The 19,870-nt window shown below is 43.9% G+C and overlaps 1 protein-coding gene across 1 annotated transcript in view; it reads right to left on the bottom strand.

Annotated features, from left to right (window-relative positions):
• Nucleotides 1-1,686: 1,686 nt before the first annotated feature.
• The window catches only part of kcnk5a (potassium channel, subfamily K, member 5a), a 90,416-nt gene continuing 72,232 nt past the window's right edge, over nucleotides 1,687-19,870 (bottom strand). Inside the window, exons 2-5 of the mRNA XM_052154065.1 lie at nucleotides 4,865-4,976; nucleotides 4,534-4,700; nucleotides 4,178-4,346; nucleotides 1,687-3,721 (exon numbers count right to left, since the gene is read on the bottom strand). Coding sequence (XP_052010025.1) covers nucleotides 2,832-3,721; nucleotides 4,178-4,346; nucleotides 4,534-4,700; nucleotides 4,865-4,976 — 1,338 coding nt within the window. The 3' untranslated portion in view covers nucleotides 1,687-2,831. The remainder of the gene's footprint in view (nucleotides 3,722-4,177; nucleotides 4,347-4,533; nucleotides 4,701-4,864; nucleotides 4,977-19,870) is intronic.

Genomic DNA, 19,870 nt, shown 5'->3' with positions numbered 1-19,870 from the left:
AAGGGCATGGTGCATGTAAAAATGGAAATCCAAATAATCTATGTATGCGTTATTTTCCTTGCAAAATAATAATCATAATAAAAGGCACCTCAAGTTTAAGATTGAGTAGAAAGTTGTCATTAACATATTTCCCACCAACAATAATCTTGTTCAATCGTTGTTTGCCTAGTTGTAATCCTCTAATGCTCCTTGGAGTTATAATTATCATTCCTGGTATAAGTTTTACCACTCTGTTTGTGAGCCCTTATCAATTAGGAGTGTCTTTATGAAGCAAGACCGTTTTACAGTTCTATGAAGCAGAAGTTCTATGACCTTAAGTCCCAATACAAGCAAAACAAAAAGCAATCTTTATTCTATTTAGACATGTTTTCGATTTGTATTTTAGTGAGGAATGGGTCACAAACATAAACATTCAGGAGACTATCGGTCCAACACACTTCCTGAATTGAAAGTTTGTGATCAGTCGCTCCTAAATGTTATATTACACAAGCATGTGACTATTCAGTACTTATGACCACCTTCAGAAATAAAAAAGTGGCCTTTGTTTCTTAGCGATAGAATTAATGCATAAAAAAGGGACAACATGCTGACGTGGACAGACAAAGCTTTATAACTTTATGAGGCCATAAAATAGCAAACTATTGGCTCTTTTGCGAGATAGAGATGTTTTCCACTGCTGTTGCTGCGGAGATAAAATTTAATAACTTTTTTGCTTAATACTTTACATAGTCAAAAAGTAAAGTTTTTCAGACATGCCATAATATCAGTAAAATAAGCGAATAAAGTAATAATGCTGGAGTAAAATTTACCCACACACGATGCCATTTTGACAAATTCCTTCAAGAGGCAGATGTACCTTTTGCTAAGGCCAAGTGCACATTTTAAATTATTGCACCAGTATAAAAATAAAATAAACAAAATCAACAAAAGATTAACAAGACAGTTCATACTTTTCATTCATCAGGATAACCAATATTCAAATTCAAAGCGATCATCTAAACAGAGCAAAACAGCACCAGCAGAAAGGAATTGAATTAAATTGTAAAATGAAAGCAGTATTTCAGTTACCATTTCAGTCGAGAACATGTTGCCTTCAGAAAATATCAAAGGCACTTTACCCTTTTACCTGATTTACTGCACAAGAATAAAATGTATTGCTTTGTGGTAGAATTGGGAGAAATGTTGCAACATGACCAAAACAATACCCAACCTGACAGGCGCTCCTTTCAATGATCTGACAATAAGGAGTACAGTAAGTTACACGTTAACATGTTTTTGTCATTCATGTAATTTAACTCACAACAAATTCAACAGACTACAAAGCTATGGCCTGAACAAACCCACCAGTGATGGCTACTGACAGGCCCTTTTCAAATGTTTACATAGCAAACACACATTCTCTCAAGTGAGAGTGCCTATGCATAAAAAAACTGAAGGAATCCATGGTTAAAAAGTAGTGTGGAAAACTAAGGGTGGGTCTTGTTTTTGCTCGGGCTGTTTGGTTTGAGTTTATGCTAAAATCCTCTCTAAAAGAGTGCTCTCGAATGAACTGGATATATTAAACGCCCAATGGAAAGGCAACTTTTACAACTTCTGAATGATTGCAATATACAATATACATTGCATATAACACCTTTTTAATAGTTACATCATAAAGACAAACAAAAAAATAGGTAAATTGGTACAGAATTCATCAGAACTGAATATTAGAATACATAACTATAGGGGTGTTTTCGATGTTTACATTTTTGAAGACTGAAAAACCTTTCTACAAGAGACATATACAGGTTTGATTTTGAGAGCTTGTCTTTATAACACCCTTGACATGCAAACAATATAATTACAACTACAACAGGAAATTGACCCAGGATGCAGGTCTCTGAACAATACGGTCATTCAGTGATGTGAGACAAAGTCAGTGTGAAAAACACATTGCTAAGATTTAGCAGTGGGGAACTACAACCAGGATGTCAATTTTATTTTTCATGGGACATTAAAAGTACAGTGAGTTAGCCACTTCCATGTAAAACATTTTAAACATTCAAATGAGTCAGACACTAAATCGGTGGTTAGTAAAACTAAACCTCGCAGACTACAAACAGAGGGGAAGTTTAATTTCCTATCATTTCACTTACCACAAAAATATTAAAGTATCTTGGTTGAATCAACAATGGTCTTCGGTGACTAAACAGTCCAAGACATCATACGTTTTGAGATAATCCTTCTAAAAGCATGACAGGAACTCACAAACACAACTGAGGAGCAATAAAAATAATGCCTGAATAAAAAATAAATAAAAAAAAAAGTAATTAATTCTCAACCTTAAAAAAAGCCAATGCTGCAATAAGATTAAGCTTTGACAAAAGTTAAATGGCATATATAATCTTAAAAAAAACAAACAAAAAAACACCAATATGGTGGAAAAAAAAAAAAAAAACATGCAAATGGCCAGTCCATATAGTTTTTTTTCCTATGAACCAGTTCAGTGTCAATCAGAGACATACAACGACCAATCCTGCAGTTCAGACAATTTAGAAACACAATTGTTTTTTTTTGCCATACAATAAATAAAAAAACCTGTTAGACTAGAGCAGCTAATATATTAGTTTATTATGTTTATGGATAAAAATTCTCTATGCCAACAGTTGCCTATAGTTTATTTATTTATAAGTGAACATTTTTGTCAGGATAGACATTTTGAAGAAAGACTCATGCGTCTTTTGTTCTTGTTGCAATATCCAATGTGGCTTGGCATAACACTAACAAAAAGTAATTTCACAGAATCTAATTTGTACAATCATTTTTAAACTTGCTTGAAAAGACTAATAAGATCAAGCGTCAGTGTTGTCCTCTTTGAAATATTCTTCCACCAGTTGCTCATAGGAATGGCCGTGGTCCGACCCATCTGTGGTGAATACAGAGCTCTCTGACTCAGAGCCCAGTTCCTCTTTGGAGTCCGTCTCAGATTCAAAGTTCTCATCTGAGGTTGAAAACCTAGGCACAGTGTCATCTTTACAATCCTCCAGGTTGTGGTTCAGCAAGTTCTCCTCATCAATGAAAGTGATGTTGGCATTGGGAAACATGATGCAGCCTCCAGATCTGAGACCTCTGTGGTCCTCTCCTGCTTCCTTGTCCAACTGATTCTCAACAAATTGTTCCAGGTCAGTATCTTGCTCTCCTTCCCCATGAATCTCATTCATGAGAAGACATTCCTCTCGGACAAGAAGGTAGTTCTTGGATTTTGAGAGGGCCACAGTAACTCTATCACTAAAGCTATAACGGCGCTTCTGCCGAGGTGAGCGATCTAAATGGAGGATGGCATTTCCATTAATGGAAAAAGCATCACTACAGCTTTTTGAGCGGTTTGGTGCTTTAGACTTGTTACCAGTAATGGAGCTGACACAATGCCCTTCTCCTTCTTTCTCAACACCTATCTGCTTAATGTGGTCATTGTAACCCTCTTTTTTCTTGGATAAAAAGCTGAATATGTTGACGTCATTGGGGGTTGGTGGCAGAAGGGACTTATGGCTCTCCTTATAGTGCTCTAGTTCATCCAAAGAAAGTTTGCGCCTTTTACGCCGCTTCTTTAGAGCTTTATGAGCCTCCACAACCATGCGAACCTTCCAATTGAAGAACAGAGAGAGCCATGCCAGACCCAGATAAATCCACACCTCCACAAAGTAGCGATAAAGAGTAGGGTAATCAGCATTTGGGTCAACACCTACAAACACAAGAGAAAATAAGGAGCAGAACTAATTAATACTATACAGATCAGATGAAATTTTATATACTTATCAAATCTGATATGTGTTTTTATATACCCATGAAAAAAGTATTTAATATCTGTGAAAGATGCAACTTAACATAACTTTGACCATATAGGTCACACTGGTAAACACATACCTCAAATCAAGCATATCTGCAGCAGTTTTCATACAGTATGTTATTATCAACAAGGTGGAGATTACATTGTGTATTATTCCATCTATTATATGGGTGTAACTTATTTGAAAACACTTCACAGTAACTTTGACATTTTTCAAAATTGCTTGGCCACTGTTCAGCATTCAATAGCAGCGTGTGCATATCTATTTTCAAGAAAAAAATATAGACCTCTTAGCCTAGAAGTTAGTGATTGGTAGTGAAAAAAAAAAAAAATTAGAACTAAGATACCCACCTGCTACAAGATCACCAAAACCAATAGTTGTCAAAGTTACAAATGAAAAGTACAAGCCCTCAATGTAAGTCCAACCTTCTTGAGACATGAAGACAAATGGAGGGATCACCAAATGGACCAACATGCCCCACAACAGAAAAATGGCTGTGCAGGTGAACTGTGTTTTCCGCTGCAAGAGTGAAGCACAAAAATATTTCAATGTAAAAAATGTTTTATAAAAAAACCTCACAGAAACCATAATGGAATTGCAAAATGTAGAAGTTATACTGTTAATATAGTGATGTAAACTAATTCTTTGTACATACGACCATTCACCATATTAACAGAACACAATAGAGGAGTGCATTCTTTCTTACCAGTGTTACCCCCTTCTTAGTGAGATATTGCCCAAGGTGTTTAGCTCGTCCTCCAAAAAACTTTCCAAGTTCACTGATCCAAGTAAAACACAGCGGCACTCCAAAAAGCCCATAAAAAATACAAAAAATTCTCCCAGATGATGTTTTGGGGGCAATATTTCCGTAACCTGTGGGGGAATTTTATTTTGTTTTACATGTGGGACTGTAAATATTCCTCTTTTAACAATTTCCTGTTTCGTCTTTGCCTAAGATAATAAATATTTCCTTTATTTATCAAAAGATAAAGAGAATCTCTAAATTATTACAGTTATGAAAAAGAGCAGAGCCTTACCAATAGTTGTGATAACTGTAGCCGCGAAGATGACGGCATTGGGCCAATTCCAGTTGTTAAAGGTTTTATCCCCTGTTATAGTGACGCCATGTCCTGCAGCATCAGACACCACCTAGTTAAAAAAGAAAGAAAAGAAATTGATCAGAATGGCTGCATACATACCAACTTAATTTACTATCATTTAAATTTTCTATAGTATGTGGATTTTTTGGTATCCGAGGCTACAGCTTCTACCACATCCTCTATGCATGTCAATAATGTTTTCAGTGACCCCGAAATGAGCTTGACATAGCCAAACAATCACCTCTGGGACATCGGTCGGCCATCCCTCACCTAAAGGGTTATTGACATTGGTTCAGAGCTCGAATCATGCTCTCACAGAGATACAGTAAACAAGGCGAATACATCCCAAAACACTTGTACGTACACTCACAGATAAAAGGACGTGGTGAGAGCAATTATTCAGGATTCTCCTCTACACAGAAAAATGTTCACTTGATCTCAAGAGTGGACTGATTCTTCCAGATAAAAACTGCAGAATCACTCACCTGAGACCTTGCCTTACATGAAAATCTAGAGATTAAATTTGACACTTTCACAACAGTTTGCTTACGGACTCAGTGGTGATAATTTTTCTTCAAAGCAACAATAGACAACTGGATGATGTCAAGCTGTACAGTCTAACCAATTCAACAATGGGGAAAATCCATCTATAAATAGACATAACCCATAGCTCTAAATCTACTTGGTTACATTTAAAGATCCTTGTTAGGGCCCAAGCACTGAAAGTGCAGAGCCCTATTGTTCTTCTAAGGATTATTATTAGGGATCAAGCCCCGAAGGGCGAAAGACCCCTATTGTTCTTGTTAGTTTTTTTATTATTAGGGCTCAAGCCCCGAAGAGTCAAAAGACCCCCATTGGTTCCGTTAGTTTTCTCATAATTATTATTATTAGGGGTCATGCCCCGAAGGGGCTAAAGACCCCTATTGTTTTTCATTAGATTTCCTATTATTATTCTTCTTCTGCTCGAGTCTATGGCAGCCCATAGAACCGCTTGCAGGAAAGTTATGAAATATGGCATACAGATAGAGGACAGTCTGATGCGTCACCAGAGCAAAATTGGCATCTCGACCTCAAATCCTCTAGCGCCACCAACTGCCCAAACTTCCACTCACATTGAGTGAGTCCAAGAAACGAAATAATTTTTTCCTCTGATTCCATTTCATCCTATGACATAATTTTCCGTCATGAACATTCTTCCACCATTTTGAATTTTCTGAAAAACCTACTTTTTCAAACTCGTCCTAGGCTGTTTGCCCGATTTGCACAAAAATTGGCCTGAGTCATCTAGGAGGCAAGCACGACAAAACGTTATTCACAGAATTTCATCCAATGGCACTTCAATGAATTTGACAAAGAACATGCAAAATTTAACTTGAGGCTGTATCTCTGCAATGCTTTGAAGGATTGGGACAAAACTTGGTACGTGTCATCACCATTAGGCCCTGAGGTTACCTACAGCATTTTGGCACACTGCCCCTACTGGTCAGGAGATGGCAAAAACTTGTTATTTTTGGCTTACAACATTTGAACACACTTGCTGAAAAATAAAGAAAATTGTCTCTTTAGATCAAGTGCTACATACTGAGTCGAACGATACCACATTTTCCTATGTCGGCTATTTTGGATGTCTGCCATTTTTAATTGAATCATAAAATACTGCATTTTACCAACAACTTGGTGTACAGTTATGAAACTCGGTATGTGTCTTTGGCACCATGCTCTGAATGGACTAAAAAAGATTTGAGACAGCGCCGCCTTGTGGTCAAAATTTATACCGCTATTTCTATAAATGCTAATAGCGATTGAATCCTTTTGCCTACCTGTAATGAGACTGGTCTTGATAGATTACACGGTTCATGCCGAGAACAATGATTCCAATTATGTCATGATCAAGCTAACTTCCTGTCCGCCACTTTTAAATGTTTTGAAAAGCTACTTTTTTGAACTCCTCCAAACCGGTTTCTCCGATTTGCACGAAAATTGTTCTGCATCATGTAGATGCATTTACGACAAAAAATTTTCACATTTTGATAAACGATACAATTTTCGAATGACTCTACAATGAATTCTATGAAGAATGCTGAAAATTACACTTGAGGCTGTATCTCCACAATGCTTTGAGGGATTGGGAAGAAACTTTGTACGTGTCATCACTATTAAGTCCCAAGTTTACCTGCAGCATTGGCACACTGTCCGGATACTGGTCAGGAGATAGAAAAATAGCGGTTTCTTGACCGCTTTCTTTCATAACCATCATGCCCAGATAGTACCTCAGCAGTTTCAAAACCGAGCCAGATATTGGACAAAAGGGAACTAGTTATTTTTAGTTATATTTCAAACAAATTGGGTTTTTTATGATTGAAAGTTAACTTTTTCTGACTCCTCATACACGGTTTATCGGACCAAAAACATATCACAAAGCTTCTTTTGCTGCACATAGTGCCGATAATTGGCTTGACCACGTTATCGCTGCTTACAGCTATATTTATTTTTATTAATATTCCACTTTCAAGGTTTTCGGTACTTTTTGGGTACTAACATATGTGAAAACTCTTGAAAGTTTGCACACAAATCAGAGTCGCTGACCATTAGGGCATGTAAAATACATGCCAAGCTCCATGCATGATTCCCAATTAACACTTTGAGAAGAATTTTTGGGTCCTGTCTAGAAGAGATCACACATTCGTCCATAATGTATATGAAGTATGTGTATCTACGTTCTTCAGTTAACTATATTTCTCATTTCATGAGTTAAACATCTCCAGTTCTTGAGTTGGAGTTTCTGTTTAATCTCATCTGTGTATGTTTTGTTTGCCGATCTTGCGCTGGAATGTGTTATTTTGAATTTATGATAAATGTTTTTTTTGTGGCTGTTATCAATGTCGTTTCGTGTCAGCAGTTTTTTCTGCAGATCATTTTCCAGGTAATAGAAAAGCTAAATATATAAAGTTCCCCATTGTGATTGCCTTCTCGTCCGTATTGTTTGTGTATGTAGAGCATGAGTTTTTTCTTTATCTCTCTCTCTCTCTCTTAATCACTCTCAGGTGATCTGTGTTTCATGAGAATGATGTTTTTATTTTGCTAGCCATCTGAAACGTATCGGTTACCTAACGTAACCTCGGTTCTCTCTAGATGAGGGAACGAGTATTGCGTAAGCTAGCTTACGCTACGGGAAAGATTCATCTTTTCTGAGATATTGAAGCCAAAAAATATCCTTAATTTTTGTATCCATTGTCAACGCAGTGCGGGCTATCTAGCGAGCTCATAGGTTGCTCTGCGGCAACTGCTGCAGCCTATAGATGAGCTTGGGCGAACTCGCATCCAATGAGAGGCGTCCGCGCGCTCACTGCATCAAAGCCCGCCAAAATGGGCGTGACTAGAGTGCATATAAGCGTAGTTCGTAGGCTGGAACCCTGGTTTTCATTGACTGAAGCTGAAAAGTCGCCGTGGCGCTGAAGCACGGCCGGCTACGCAATACTCGTTCCTCATCTAGAGAGAACCGAGGTTACGTTAGGTAACCGATACGTTCTCTTACGAGAGGTTCTCTCAGATATGCGTAAGCTAGCATACGCCACGGAACCCATTGTCAACGCTGTGCGGCCAAGCATCCACTGTATGAGCCCCAGGGAATTAAGGGGGACCCGGGGAGCCCTTATGAGTGGGGAAATAATATTTGGCCGGCAAGAATGCGGGTCATTGATTGTGTAATACATAAGCACATAGTGGGAAGGGAACGACAGAGCGGCGGTGCCGGTCTGTGTGGAATGTGACCCATCAGTGCAGCTCACCAGGGGAGCTGTAGCGTATGAACCCGCTAGTAGTTTTGCCTGCAGAGCGGGCACTTCCATATTGTAAAATCTGACAAAGGTGGAGGGGGAAGTCCATCCCGCTACCACACATATGTCGTGAATGGAAATCCCGCTGGACCATGCCCACGAGGATGCCATGCCTCTAGTGGAGTGAGCCCTAATGCCCAACGGGCATGGCAGGTCTTTTGACGCGTATGCAGCAGCAATAGCGTCCACTATCCGTCTAGATAGTGTCTGTTTCGAGGCGGCGAGACCTTTGGTGCGCCCTCCGAACGAAACAAAAAGCTGCTCAGAGCGTCTGAAAGAGGCGGAGCGCGCAGTATACAATCTCAGTGCTCTGACCGGGCAAAGGAGATTGGCGTCGCGTTCAGCTATCGGAAGCTGGCAGCGCCGATAGGGAAATGACCTGTGCTCTGAAAGGAGTACCGATCACCTTGGGAACATAGCCGTGTCTAGGCTTTAAAATGACCTTGGAGTCACTTGGTCCAAACTCAAGACACGCATCACTGACAGACAGCGTGAAGGTCTCCCGCGACGCTTGACTGATGACAGGGCAGTCAGAAAAACGGTTTTGAGTGAAAGGTATTTCAAATCCACGGATTGAAGTGGTTTGAAAGGGGGGCTTTCATAGTTTCGAGAACTATAGAAAGATCCCAGATAGGAACCGATGGGGCGCTGGGGTTCATCCTTCTAGCTCCCTGAGCAAGCCGGATGACCAGCTCGCTTTTACCCCATGACTGGCCGTGCAGGGGTTCAGCGAACGCCGCAACGGCCGCCACATACACTGAGCGTGGATGGGGATCTGCCCTTATCCAGCAGCTCTTGTAGGAATACGAGCAGCGACTACACCCCACATGTCCGCGGGTCCAGGTCTCTGTCGGTGCACCATTTTGAGAACACAGACCATTTTGACGCATAGAGTCTTCTCGTGGAAGGGGCTCTAGCGTGTATGATGGTGTTTATTACTCCTTCTGGCAGTGCGACGGGTAGTCGCTGATCACCCACGCATGCAGCGCCCAGCTCTGGGTGGGGATGCCAGATTGTGCCGCGAGATTGAGAGAGGAGATCTGCTCTCACTGGGATGGGCCACGCGCTGTCAGTGACAGCTGCGTAAGCTCCGGAACCATGTCTGATTCTCCCAACGCTGGGCTATGAGGAGCACTGAGTGACGCCGCTTCCTGATCCTCTGCATTACCTGTGGCAATAGCGCAGACGGGAGGGAAGGCGTAAAGCGGGCGCCTGGGCCAGTCCTGGGCCAGCACGCCCTCGCTCGAGAAAAATATTGGGCAGTGAGAGTTCTCTTTGGACGCAAAGAGGTCTATCTCTGCTCTGCCGAATAGGTGCCATAACGCCTGGACTGTTTGAGCTTGCAGGGACCATTCCCCTGGGGGAATATTGTCTCTGGACAGTCTGTCCGGGCCGCCGCTCAGGTGGCCTGGCACGCGCGTCGCCCTCAGCGAGCGCAGGTGGCACTGGGACCAACTCAGTATGCGTTTCGTCAGATGGAAGAGGTTCCTGGATCTGACACCGCCCTGACGGTTTAGGTAGGATACCACAGATCTGTTGTCCGAACGGACCAGGACGCGGTGACCCTGAATGACCGGGAGAAAGCGCACGAGCGTGCATCGACCGCTATCATTTCCAGACAATTTATGTGAAGGAGCTTTTCCTGAACTGACCATAGGCCGAAAACCGGAGAGCCCTCGCAGACCGCGCCCAACCCGTGTTGGACGCTGCCTGTCGAGATGACTTTTCGGCGAGATACAGCTCCCATTGTCACTCCCCGCTGATACCATTCGGCCACTGTCCAGGGCTGCAGAGCTGATATACAGGTCTGAGTCACCTTGATGGGCTGGCGCCTGTGGCCCAAGCCCGGCGAGACGCCGGGTGTTAAGCCAATGCTGAAGCGGGCGATGTGCAGTAAACCCAGCTGAAGTACTGCTGCGGCTGAGGCCATGTAACCTAGCACTCTCTGGAATTTCTTCAGAGGCGTGAGGCTGTTCATCTGAAAAGATGCGGCTAGTCGCTGAACACGGCGCAGCTGTGTAGATAAGCGAGCCGTCATTGCCACGGAGTCTAGTTCTATTCCAAGGAAGGAAATTGTCTGACTGGGCTGTAGTGAGCTCTTGGTCCAATTGACTGCAAGACCCAAACTGTTCAGATGGCTGAGGAGAACTGCTCTGTGAGACAGAAGCTCCATATGTGACTGCCATAATCAGCCAGTCGTCCAAATAGTTCAAAATTCGCAAACCCTGACTCCACAGGGGTGCGAGCGCCGCATCCATGCACTTCGTGAAAGTACGGGGTGCTAAGGACAGGCCGAACGGGAGGACGGTGTATTGATAAACCTGGCCGTCGAAGGCGAATCTCAAGAATGGCCTGTGACGGAGATTTATCTGAATCTGAAAGTATGCATCTTTAAGATCGAGAGAAATAAACCAGTCCCCCTGGCGAACATGCGCGAGGAGTTTCCTGATTGTAAGCATTTTGAACGGTCTTTTTGCAAGCACCTTGTTCAAAACCCTGAGATCTAATATGGGTCTGAGGCCGCCGTCTTTCTTGGGAACAAGAAAATAACGGCTGTAAAGCCCCGACTCGCTCAGAGAGGGTGGCACTTTCTCTATGGCCCTTTTGCACAGAAGGCTTGCTATTTCTAAACGAAGCATGCACGCTGCTTCCGTGTTCACAGTGGTTTCGAGCCAGCTCTGAAGCGAGGAGGGCGGCGATCGAACTGTAGCAAACAGCCCTGTTGTATTGTGCTTAACACCCACTTGGATATCCCTGGAATAGCTTCCCACGCTTTGAAGCGTAACGCTAGAGGGTGAATGGCCAATTCGGTCTGACTGCCGCACACAGAGCTGAACAAAATGTGTGAGCGCGTTTAGTGTGTTCATGCATGATTGCTCGCAGACAGCATGAACAGGCTGTTTTGTGAGTGACTTCCGATTGGAATGAATGGGGAAAGAGTCACATCTGTTACGTGATGCGCAAGCATAGCCATGGGCACGGGACTTACACACAGAGGAATGTTTGCTGGCCGTGTAACAGAGCGGGCAGAGAATGGGCGCACGACGTATTCGTGGGCGCATTTATTGACTCTAGCGCCGAGTGGTTCAGTAATCGCTTTATGTGAGCGTGCTCTGGTGGGGACACGAGACATGCAGTGCTTGTGTGCAGAAGTGAACACTGGATTGTGGGCACATTTTCTACACATAGGGCTGGTCGTGTGACAGAGCGGCCAGAGAATGGGCGCACGCACGCATTTGTGGGCGCCTTCATTGACTCAAAAAACTTCATTGTTTGAGTGCAGGCAAGCGGGCAGTGTCACCGGCTTGTTGGCTGCTAAATTCACCACTGTAGTAGCCTGAGAGAAGGGGACTGACAGGGGGCAAAGCTTTGACGGTGATCCGGCCGCGGCGGACTGAGCCGTCGTTTGTTCAACAAAGTTAGGAAGACTTCGGTTGCTCTTGTTTCAGCGTTACCTTAAATCGAGGCCCGCGGGGGGGCGGCGGTCTGCGGCAGCTGTCTGAGCGCGATCGAGGGCGGCCGCCCTGTCGACGCTGAGAAGTCTGAGATTGTTGAGCTGGGCGCTGTGAAGAGGCTCGTGCAGGAGGCTGATCACGTGAGCGGCCTGCAGAGGCGCTAGCGCGACGCGGCAGGAAGAGGTTCATGGCTTGAGTGGCTTTCTGGACTTCTGAGAAGCGGTCAACAATGCCACTCACCGCGGAGCCGAAGAGACCGGTCAGAGAGCGGTGCGTTGAGGAACGTGGAGCGCTCTGCTTCTCCCATGTCGGCTAGCGTTAGCCACAGGTGTCTCTCGGTCACAGTCAGCGAGGCCATGCACTTCCCTAGGGCTTGAGCTGCAGCTTTGGTAGCACGAAGGGCGAGGTCTGTCGCGCTTCGTAGATCAGTAACAGCCTCTGGGTGCCTGCCTTTCTCATCCCACTCCCGAAGAAGGTCCGCTTGTAGGATCTGTAAAACGGCCATGGAGTGCAGAGCAGATGCGGCTTGGCCGGCGGCGGAATAGGCGCGGCCAACATAGGCGGAAGTCGCTCTGCAGGCCTTAGACGGGAGCACAGGCTTAGACCGCCATCTCGCGGAGGGCGGGCAAAGGTGTGCTGCTACCGAGTCCATACCGGAGGGATGGAGGAGTAGCCTCTCTCGGTGGCGCCGTCCACCGACGCGAGAGAGGTGGAGACGTGGGAACGGGTCCTGGCCGAAAAAGGAGCGTTCCACGACTTTGCAAGCTCCGTGTGTAGTTCCGGCAGGAAGGGAGCGGCCCGGGCCACGGGTGTAGAGCGGCGATGGCTTTGAAGAAAGCAGCCGTCGAGTCTGTTGGGTGCCTGCTCAGGGGGCGGTGACCACTCTAGCCCGAGGCGGTCGACGGCCTGTGTGAGGAGGTGTGTTAACTCCCCTTCGACTCCGGCGCGGGTCCTGCTGGATTCCTGGGCCGAGGAGGAGGCTTGGGAGCCTGACGACTCCTCGCTGTCCGAAGCCATGATGGAACAGCAGGCCTTATCCTCCGCCTCGTCATCCGAGATGGCAGCAGTGCGGCCGCTTGGCGGCAACTGCGCGTCCCGGGGGGGCAGGGAGGGTGAAAACGATGCTCGAGGGAGAGGCTCCGGCGAGGCAGTCGCTTCAACCACAGTTTCCAGCAGCCTTTGGGAGCGGCGCTTCTTTCTGCGTGGCGGAACGTAAGGCGGCGCGGCGGCTTCTGCTTTGAGCGCTTCGAGTCGAGCCCGCAGGGTCTACATCGGTAGCTCCTCACAGAAATCGCATCCGCCCTCAGCGAGGGCGAGCTCTGCGTGCCCCAGTCCCAGGCAGAGAGCGCAGATGATGTGGCGGTCTCCGGTGCTGAGAAGGGCGCGACATGAGGCGCAAGTGGAACGAGGCATCTTGAAAAAGACACTCGTACTCTTTTGTGAGTAGTTCGTAAGAACTAGCTTGCTGAATAAAAAGGATACGTCGTCGGATGGCGTAGCTCGCAGGATGGCTGAAGGTGGCTGAGACGGCCGGCTTCTCCTAGCGCTGTCCACGCTTGCTTGATGCCCCTCGAACGGCGACGTGGCTTCCAGGTCAGCGATGCGAAGAGCTTCGCTGAAGAGATGAAAATCAGGGTTCCAGCCTATGAACTACGCTTATATGCACTCTAGTCATGCCCATTTTGGCGGGCTTTGATGCAGTGAGCGCGCGGACGCCTCTCATTGGATGCGAGTTCACCCAAGCTCGTCTATAGGCTGCAGCAGTTGCCGCAGAGCAACCTATGAGCTCGCTAGATAGCCCGCTCAAGGTCTGCAGCTGCCGCACTGCGTTGACAATGGATACAAAAATTAAGGATAATTTTTTGGCTTCAATATCTCAGAAAAGATGAATCTTTCCCGCAGCGTAAGCTAGCTTACGCAATACGAGAGAACCTCTCGTAAGAGAACTGATCATTAACTTCATATGTCGTTCTTTTGATAAACACAGTTAACTGATTAACAGTTACATATACTTAGACTATACATAAGAGTTTACATGCAGATGGATTCACAATTTATATTATTTATAAATTTATTTTAACAAATAGCATCAAAACATTTACATACAAGCTTGTCCTGCCTAATAAACTTCTGTTAAAAAACATTTGGCATAATATTAGCGGACATTTCAGGTGATTAAAGCTGCCAAATAATCACATATGCAAAAATAGTAACAGAACTTAAACTAGAAGATAATAATGCTACTTAACCAATCTGATGTGGTTTTAGTATTTTTATCAGTTAACCCTCACAATGAAATGCATGCTGTTTTTTCTTCAGTCATTGGATCAATTCATAAGCAGACAACATGAAACAGAAGTACTGACCCTCACACGTTGCATGTTTTAAAAATGCACCCTTTTAACATTTTAATACGTTTTCACTGTAATGTTCTGATTGCAAAATAGACTGCAGAAGATGAAAGAGGAGTTTAAGCTTTAATTTGATTCAAAGTTTCTGAACATTGATGACATTTTTTATAATCAAACAAAGCACTCAGAGACAGCCTCCGTAGCACCCAATTTTCACCTACGGTCACCAAAATTGTTACATATGTAGTTCTCATAAACCAGGACAACGTCATCGCTGCTTGCAGCTACATTATTAATATTATAATTACGGGTCAAGCACTGAAGATGCTGCGGCACCTATTGTTTTCATTGGTTTTCTTATATCATTATTATTAGAGGCCAAGCACTGTTCTTATTCATCCCAATGGAAGTCTATGGTAGTCCATAGATCCATACAAATGTAAATTTGGCACACTGATTATGGGTGTGATTATGAATAGACCCATACCAAATTTGGAGTCTCTAGGGCCTACTCTATAATGCCATCACCATGCCAAAAATATACTTTTCTTTTGTGTGTATCTTTTGAATGGTTTCAAATTTTTGACACAAATTTTTTTTTGTCTGATTACTTTCCTCCTGATGATTCAAATGGATCCCATATAATAAAATGTTGCCCATTACAGTGGCAGAATTCTTGGATTATGATGTTTACAGTTAAAAAGTTCCATGTCCTACAAACGTTGTCTGATTTTTCAAAACAATGCCTTGAAATATTCTCCAGATCGAGCTGCACAGAAATCACATGAATGAATTTAGATTTTTGGCTTTTGAATAAAAGTTACAGCATCACAAATTTAACGAGGTCCATGTGAAATGGATTTGAGGCTGTATCGAAGCTTGGTATGCTTCATGAAAACCATGGCCTGAGGGCACATTTAGAGTTTCATGATTTTTTTAACCATAACTTTTGAACCCTATGTCTTTAAATCATAGGATTCGTGTGTGTGGATTCCTTCAGTCATGCAGATTTCACCGCTATCAGATTTTCCCATATTTGCCATAATTGATTCCACCATATTGCAGTGTAACAAGGTTCTTCAGATGGGAAAGGAGGAGGCAGGAAAAGGCTGAGCAGTCAACTTAAATTTTAAATAAACAAATTAACAAAAAATAAAACTGCTTTCCAGCAGAACACAAAACACAGATTTGTGCATTTGTCTCTCTCTCAAACTGGTGTCTCCAGCTCGTCCTTATCCCCCTCCCGGCTGATTATGACGAATAAGCTCCATGCGTGCATCCTCAAGGCCCGGCCATGTCCTCCTCCACCACCAGATTCAGTGTGGGGAAACCTCCAGCTTGATGTACACACCTCCCCTTCTTTCCTGGAAGGGAGGTGTTGCACTTCCGGCTGTCCTTCTGCCGGCAGGTCTTCCCCACCTCTTTGGGCCCTGGGAGCGACGAGGGGAGGGAGAGGGGAGAGGGAAAGAGTGAGGGGGAGAGAGAGAGAGAAAGTCGTTTGCGATCCCCAGACACACTGTTGCCTGGTCCACAGCTACTCTTCGGACCCATGGTGGACGGCAGTGGCTCCTTCGGCTCCCAACAGCGACGGCGGATGGCAGTGGGGAGGACTCCAAGACAGTCCATCCCTCCTCCTTCCCGGGTATCGGCACCATTGCAACGAGGTTTTTCAGTGGGGCAAGGAGACGGCGGGAACCGGCTGAGCAGTCAACATAAACTTTTAATAAACAAAATATAACATAAACCTGCTTTCCAGCAGAACACAAAACACACACAACTTTGCTCTCAAACTGGTGTCTCTGGGTGTGTCCTGGCTACGCCTTCCTCCTAGTCACATGCATTTAAACAAAATTTGATCCTATATATATATATATATATATATATATATATAAAAACACACTGAATAAGGAAATCAGAGTGGCTAAAAGAAGCTACTCTGAGAAGCTGAAAAGCAAGTTTTCAGCTAACGACCCTGCATCAGTGTGGAGTGGCCTGAAACAACTTACTAATTACAGGACTCCTACCCCCAACCCTGTGGCAGACCAACGACTGGCTGACGACCTGAATGTGTTTTACTGCAGATTTGAAAGGCCCGACTTCACACCCCACATGCACTCGGACCTTCATTTCACACAACCATTAACACCTCCTGCAACCCCCCTCCTCCCCCCTCCTGCTACACTACCTGCACTCAAGATCTGTGAGGACGATGTGTGCCGTGTCTTTCGGAAGCAAAGGACAAGGAAGGCTCCAGGACCAGATGGCATCTCACCAGCTTGCCTTCGTTCCTGTGCTAACCAACTGGCCCCCATCTTCACTCAGATCTTCAATAGATCACTGGAGCAGTGTGAAGTCCCATGCTGCTTCAAACGCTCAGTTATTATCCCCGTCCCTAAGAAACCTAAAATCACCTGTCGCCCTGACATCTGTGGTCATGAAGTCATTTGAGAGACTGGTGTTGGCCCACCTGAAGGACATCACTGGACCCTTTCTGGACCCCCTTCAATTTGCTTATCGAGCAAACAGGTCTGTGGATGATGCAGTCAACATGGGTTTGCATCATATCCTGCAACATCTGGACAGACCGGGGACATACGTAAGGATCCTTTTTGTGGACTTCAGCTCGGCTTTCAACACAATCATACCAGATATACTCCGGACTAAGTTAAACCAACTCCCTGTTCCCACCTGTAGTGGCAGCAGCTTGTGAGGCAGGGAAAATTCACTTCCACCACCTGTACCATCAGCACTGGTGCCCCCCAGGGATGTGTGCTCTCCCCACTACTCTTCTCCCTGTACACCAATGACTGCACCACCAAGGACCCCTCTGTCAGGCTCCTGAAGTTTGCAGATGACACCACTGTCATCGGCCTCATCCGAGATGATGATGAGTCTGCATATAGAAAGGAGGTTGAACGGCTGGCTTTCTGGTGCAGTCAAAACAACCTGGAGCTGAACACGCTCAAAACAGTGGAGATGATTGTGGACTTTAGGAGGAACACCCCAACATAGTCCCCCCTCACCATTATTAACAGCACTGTGGCAGCAGTGGAGTCATTCAGGTTCCTGGGCACTACCATCTCACAGGACCTGAAGTGGGAGATACACATCGACTCCATTGTGAAAAAGGCCCAGCAGAGGTTGTACTTCCTTCGCCAGCTGAGGAAGTTCAACCTGCCACCAGTGCTGCTGAAACAGTTCTACTTAGCAGTCACTGAGTCTGTCCTCTGCACTTCAATAACTGTCTGGTTTGGTGCAGCTACGAAATCAGACATCAGAAGACTACAAAGGACCCCCCTGCCCCCTCTTCAAGAACTATACACTTCCAGAGTGAGGAAAAAGGCTGGTAAAATCACTCTGGACCCCACTCACCCTGCCCACTACCTTTTTGAACTGTTGCCTTCTGGCCGGCGCTTCAGAGCTCTGAACACCAGAACCGTCAGACACAGGAACAGTTTTTTCCCTCAGGCCATCCATCTAATGAACAATTAAATTGCCCCATTGAGCAATAATTATGTGCAATACACAGTTTAATTTTAATTTTTATTATCCAACATATCCACTTCTGCCATTACTTACATTGCTCTGTACATAATATACAGGTTTTTGTTCTTTATATAACAAGATTGTATTAGATTTGCACTACGTGTGTGTATGTGGGTATGTATGAAGGTGAGTGTAGGTACGTATATGTATAATTATTTATTTTGTGTTCTTTTTTGTTTTTAATTACCTATGTCTTGCTGCTGTTTTTGGTATTGGTGTATTGTTGTTGACTGGAAGCTCCTGTCACCTAGACAAATTCCTTGTATGTGTAAGCATACTTGGCAATAAAGCTGATTCTGATTCTGATATATATTGACGGATTTGAAAGGAAATATGCATGCATCATCGACATCATATCTTGAGGACACTTAAGCAGTTTGGATAGAGCACCACCTATAGTTTGAAAGAACCCACACTTGTGTGCTGAAGTTTGAAAAGTCCTGGGTTCAAACCCTCATCTAGACAAGCATACAGTTGATTTTATTGTATTACAGGTCTTTGTATTGTGCTTACTGAATAGTTTCAGGGCTTATACCTGACCATTTCTGCTTGCAGATATTTTTTTTCTTCTTATTGTTCTCCTGATATGAATGTTTTTTTAAACATATCTTTTGAATGCATTGTTGAATTTAAAAGACAACTCTTATGCATCAAAATTATGTCCTGAGGACACATTTACTGTTTGGGGACAGTAACACCAAAGGTTAAAAAATTAACCCACACTTGTATTCTGACTCTAAAATTGGCATGTCTCTTTACCATAGCCCACTATGTCGGCTGAGTGACAGTGTGTAAGGTTCTTGACTATAGTTCCAAGAGTCAACGCCACCTATCTTTTAAAAGATAATAAAATGTTCTGTGCATTTACCCTAGCATTACCATGTCTCTTTGACACTGGTCAGTTAAGCTATAAAGCAATGTGTTCAATCATATCCTAAACAAATAGTCTGGATTACATTTGTAATATGAATTCCTTTCATTTCTATTGTGCTTACTCAACATTTGCTGGGCTTTTCGCCAGTCTAATTGTTATTTTGATCTTTGATGAAGTCACATTACATTTTGAATGGTGACTACTGTGCTTGTCTGTAAAAAAAATTCTTAGCCATGAAATGTCAATTTTCTTGGTTCAATCCAGAATTGGTTCATCTATGGTTAGATGAATGTTGGTGCTACTTTGGTATGCATCTCATATGTTTTACTTGGGTTTTGCTTAGTGTTGTGAAGTGGTTGCCATGCTGGTGCTTGGACCTGTAATAGCTTCCTGCAGCTATATTTATTTTTATTATTATTCCCCAATGAGATTCTATGGCAGCCCAATGAAAGCCCCACAGGAAAATTATGAAATTTGGCACAATGTTGGTGTGGGCATGAATAGTCCCCATAGCAAATTTAGGGTCTCTAGGCCAAATTCTATAGTTCAGTTCTATAGTTCAACAATACCAATTTCTCATATCAACCCTACTGTCTCTCCACCATATTGCTATGAAATACAAAATGATATATCTTTAAAATACACTCAGATTTCAAAGAAAATTGGTATGCGTCATTGACATCATGTCCTGATGACACGTGAACCGTTTGGAGACAGTGCTTCCTATAGTTAAAAAGATAAACTACACTTGTTTGCTGACTTTAACCTCAGGATGTCTCTGTCACTCCATTCAATGGGCATTCCAACGGAGTGTCTCAGTGTGTTAAAACACTGATTTATAGCTCAAAGAGTATTGGTTTCAAATCCCATTTGAACCAGTG

This window comes from Xyrauchen texanus, chromosome 22 (assembly GCF_025860055.1).
Source record: "Xyrauchen texanus isolate HMW12.3.18 chromosome 22, RBS_HiC_50CHRs, whole genome shotgun sequence".
Lineage (NCBI taxonomy): Eukaryota > Metazoa > Chordata > Actinopteri > Cypriniformes > Catostomidae > Xyrauchen > Xyrauchen texanus.
Note: the sequence above shows the minus strand (reverse complement) of the source record. Positions and strands in the feature narration are given on the sequence as shown.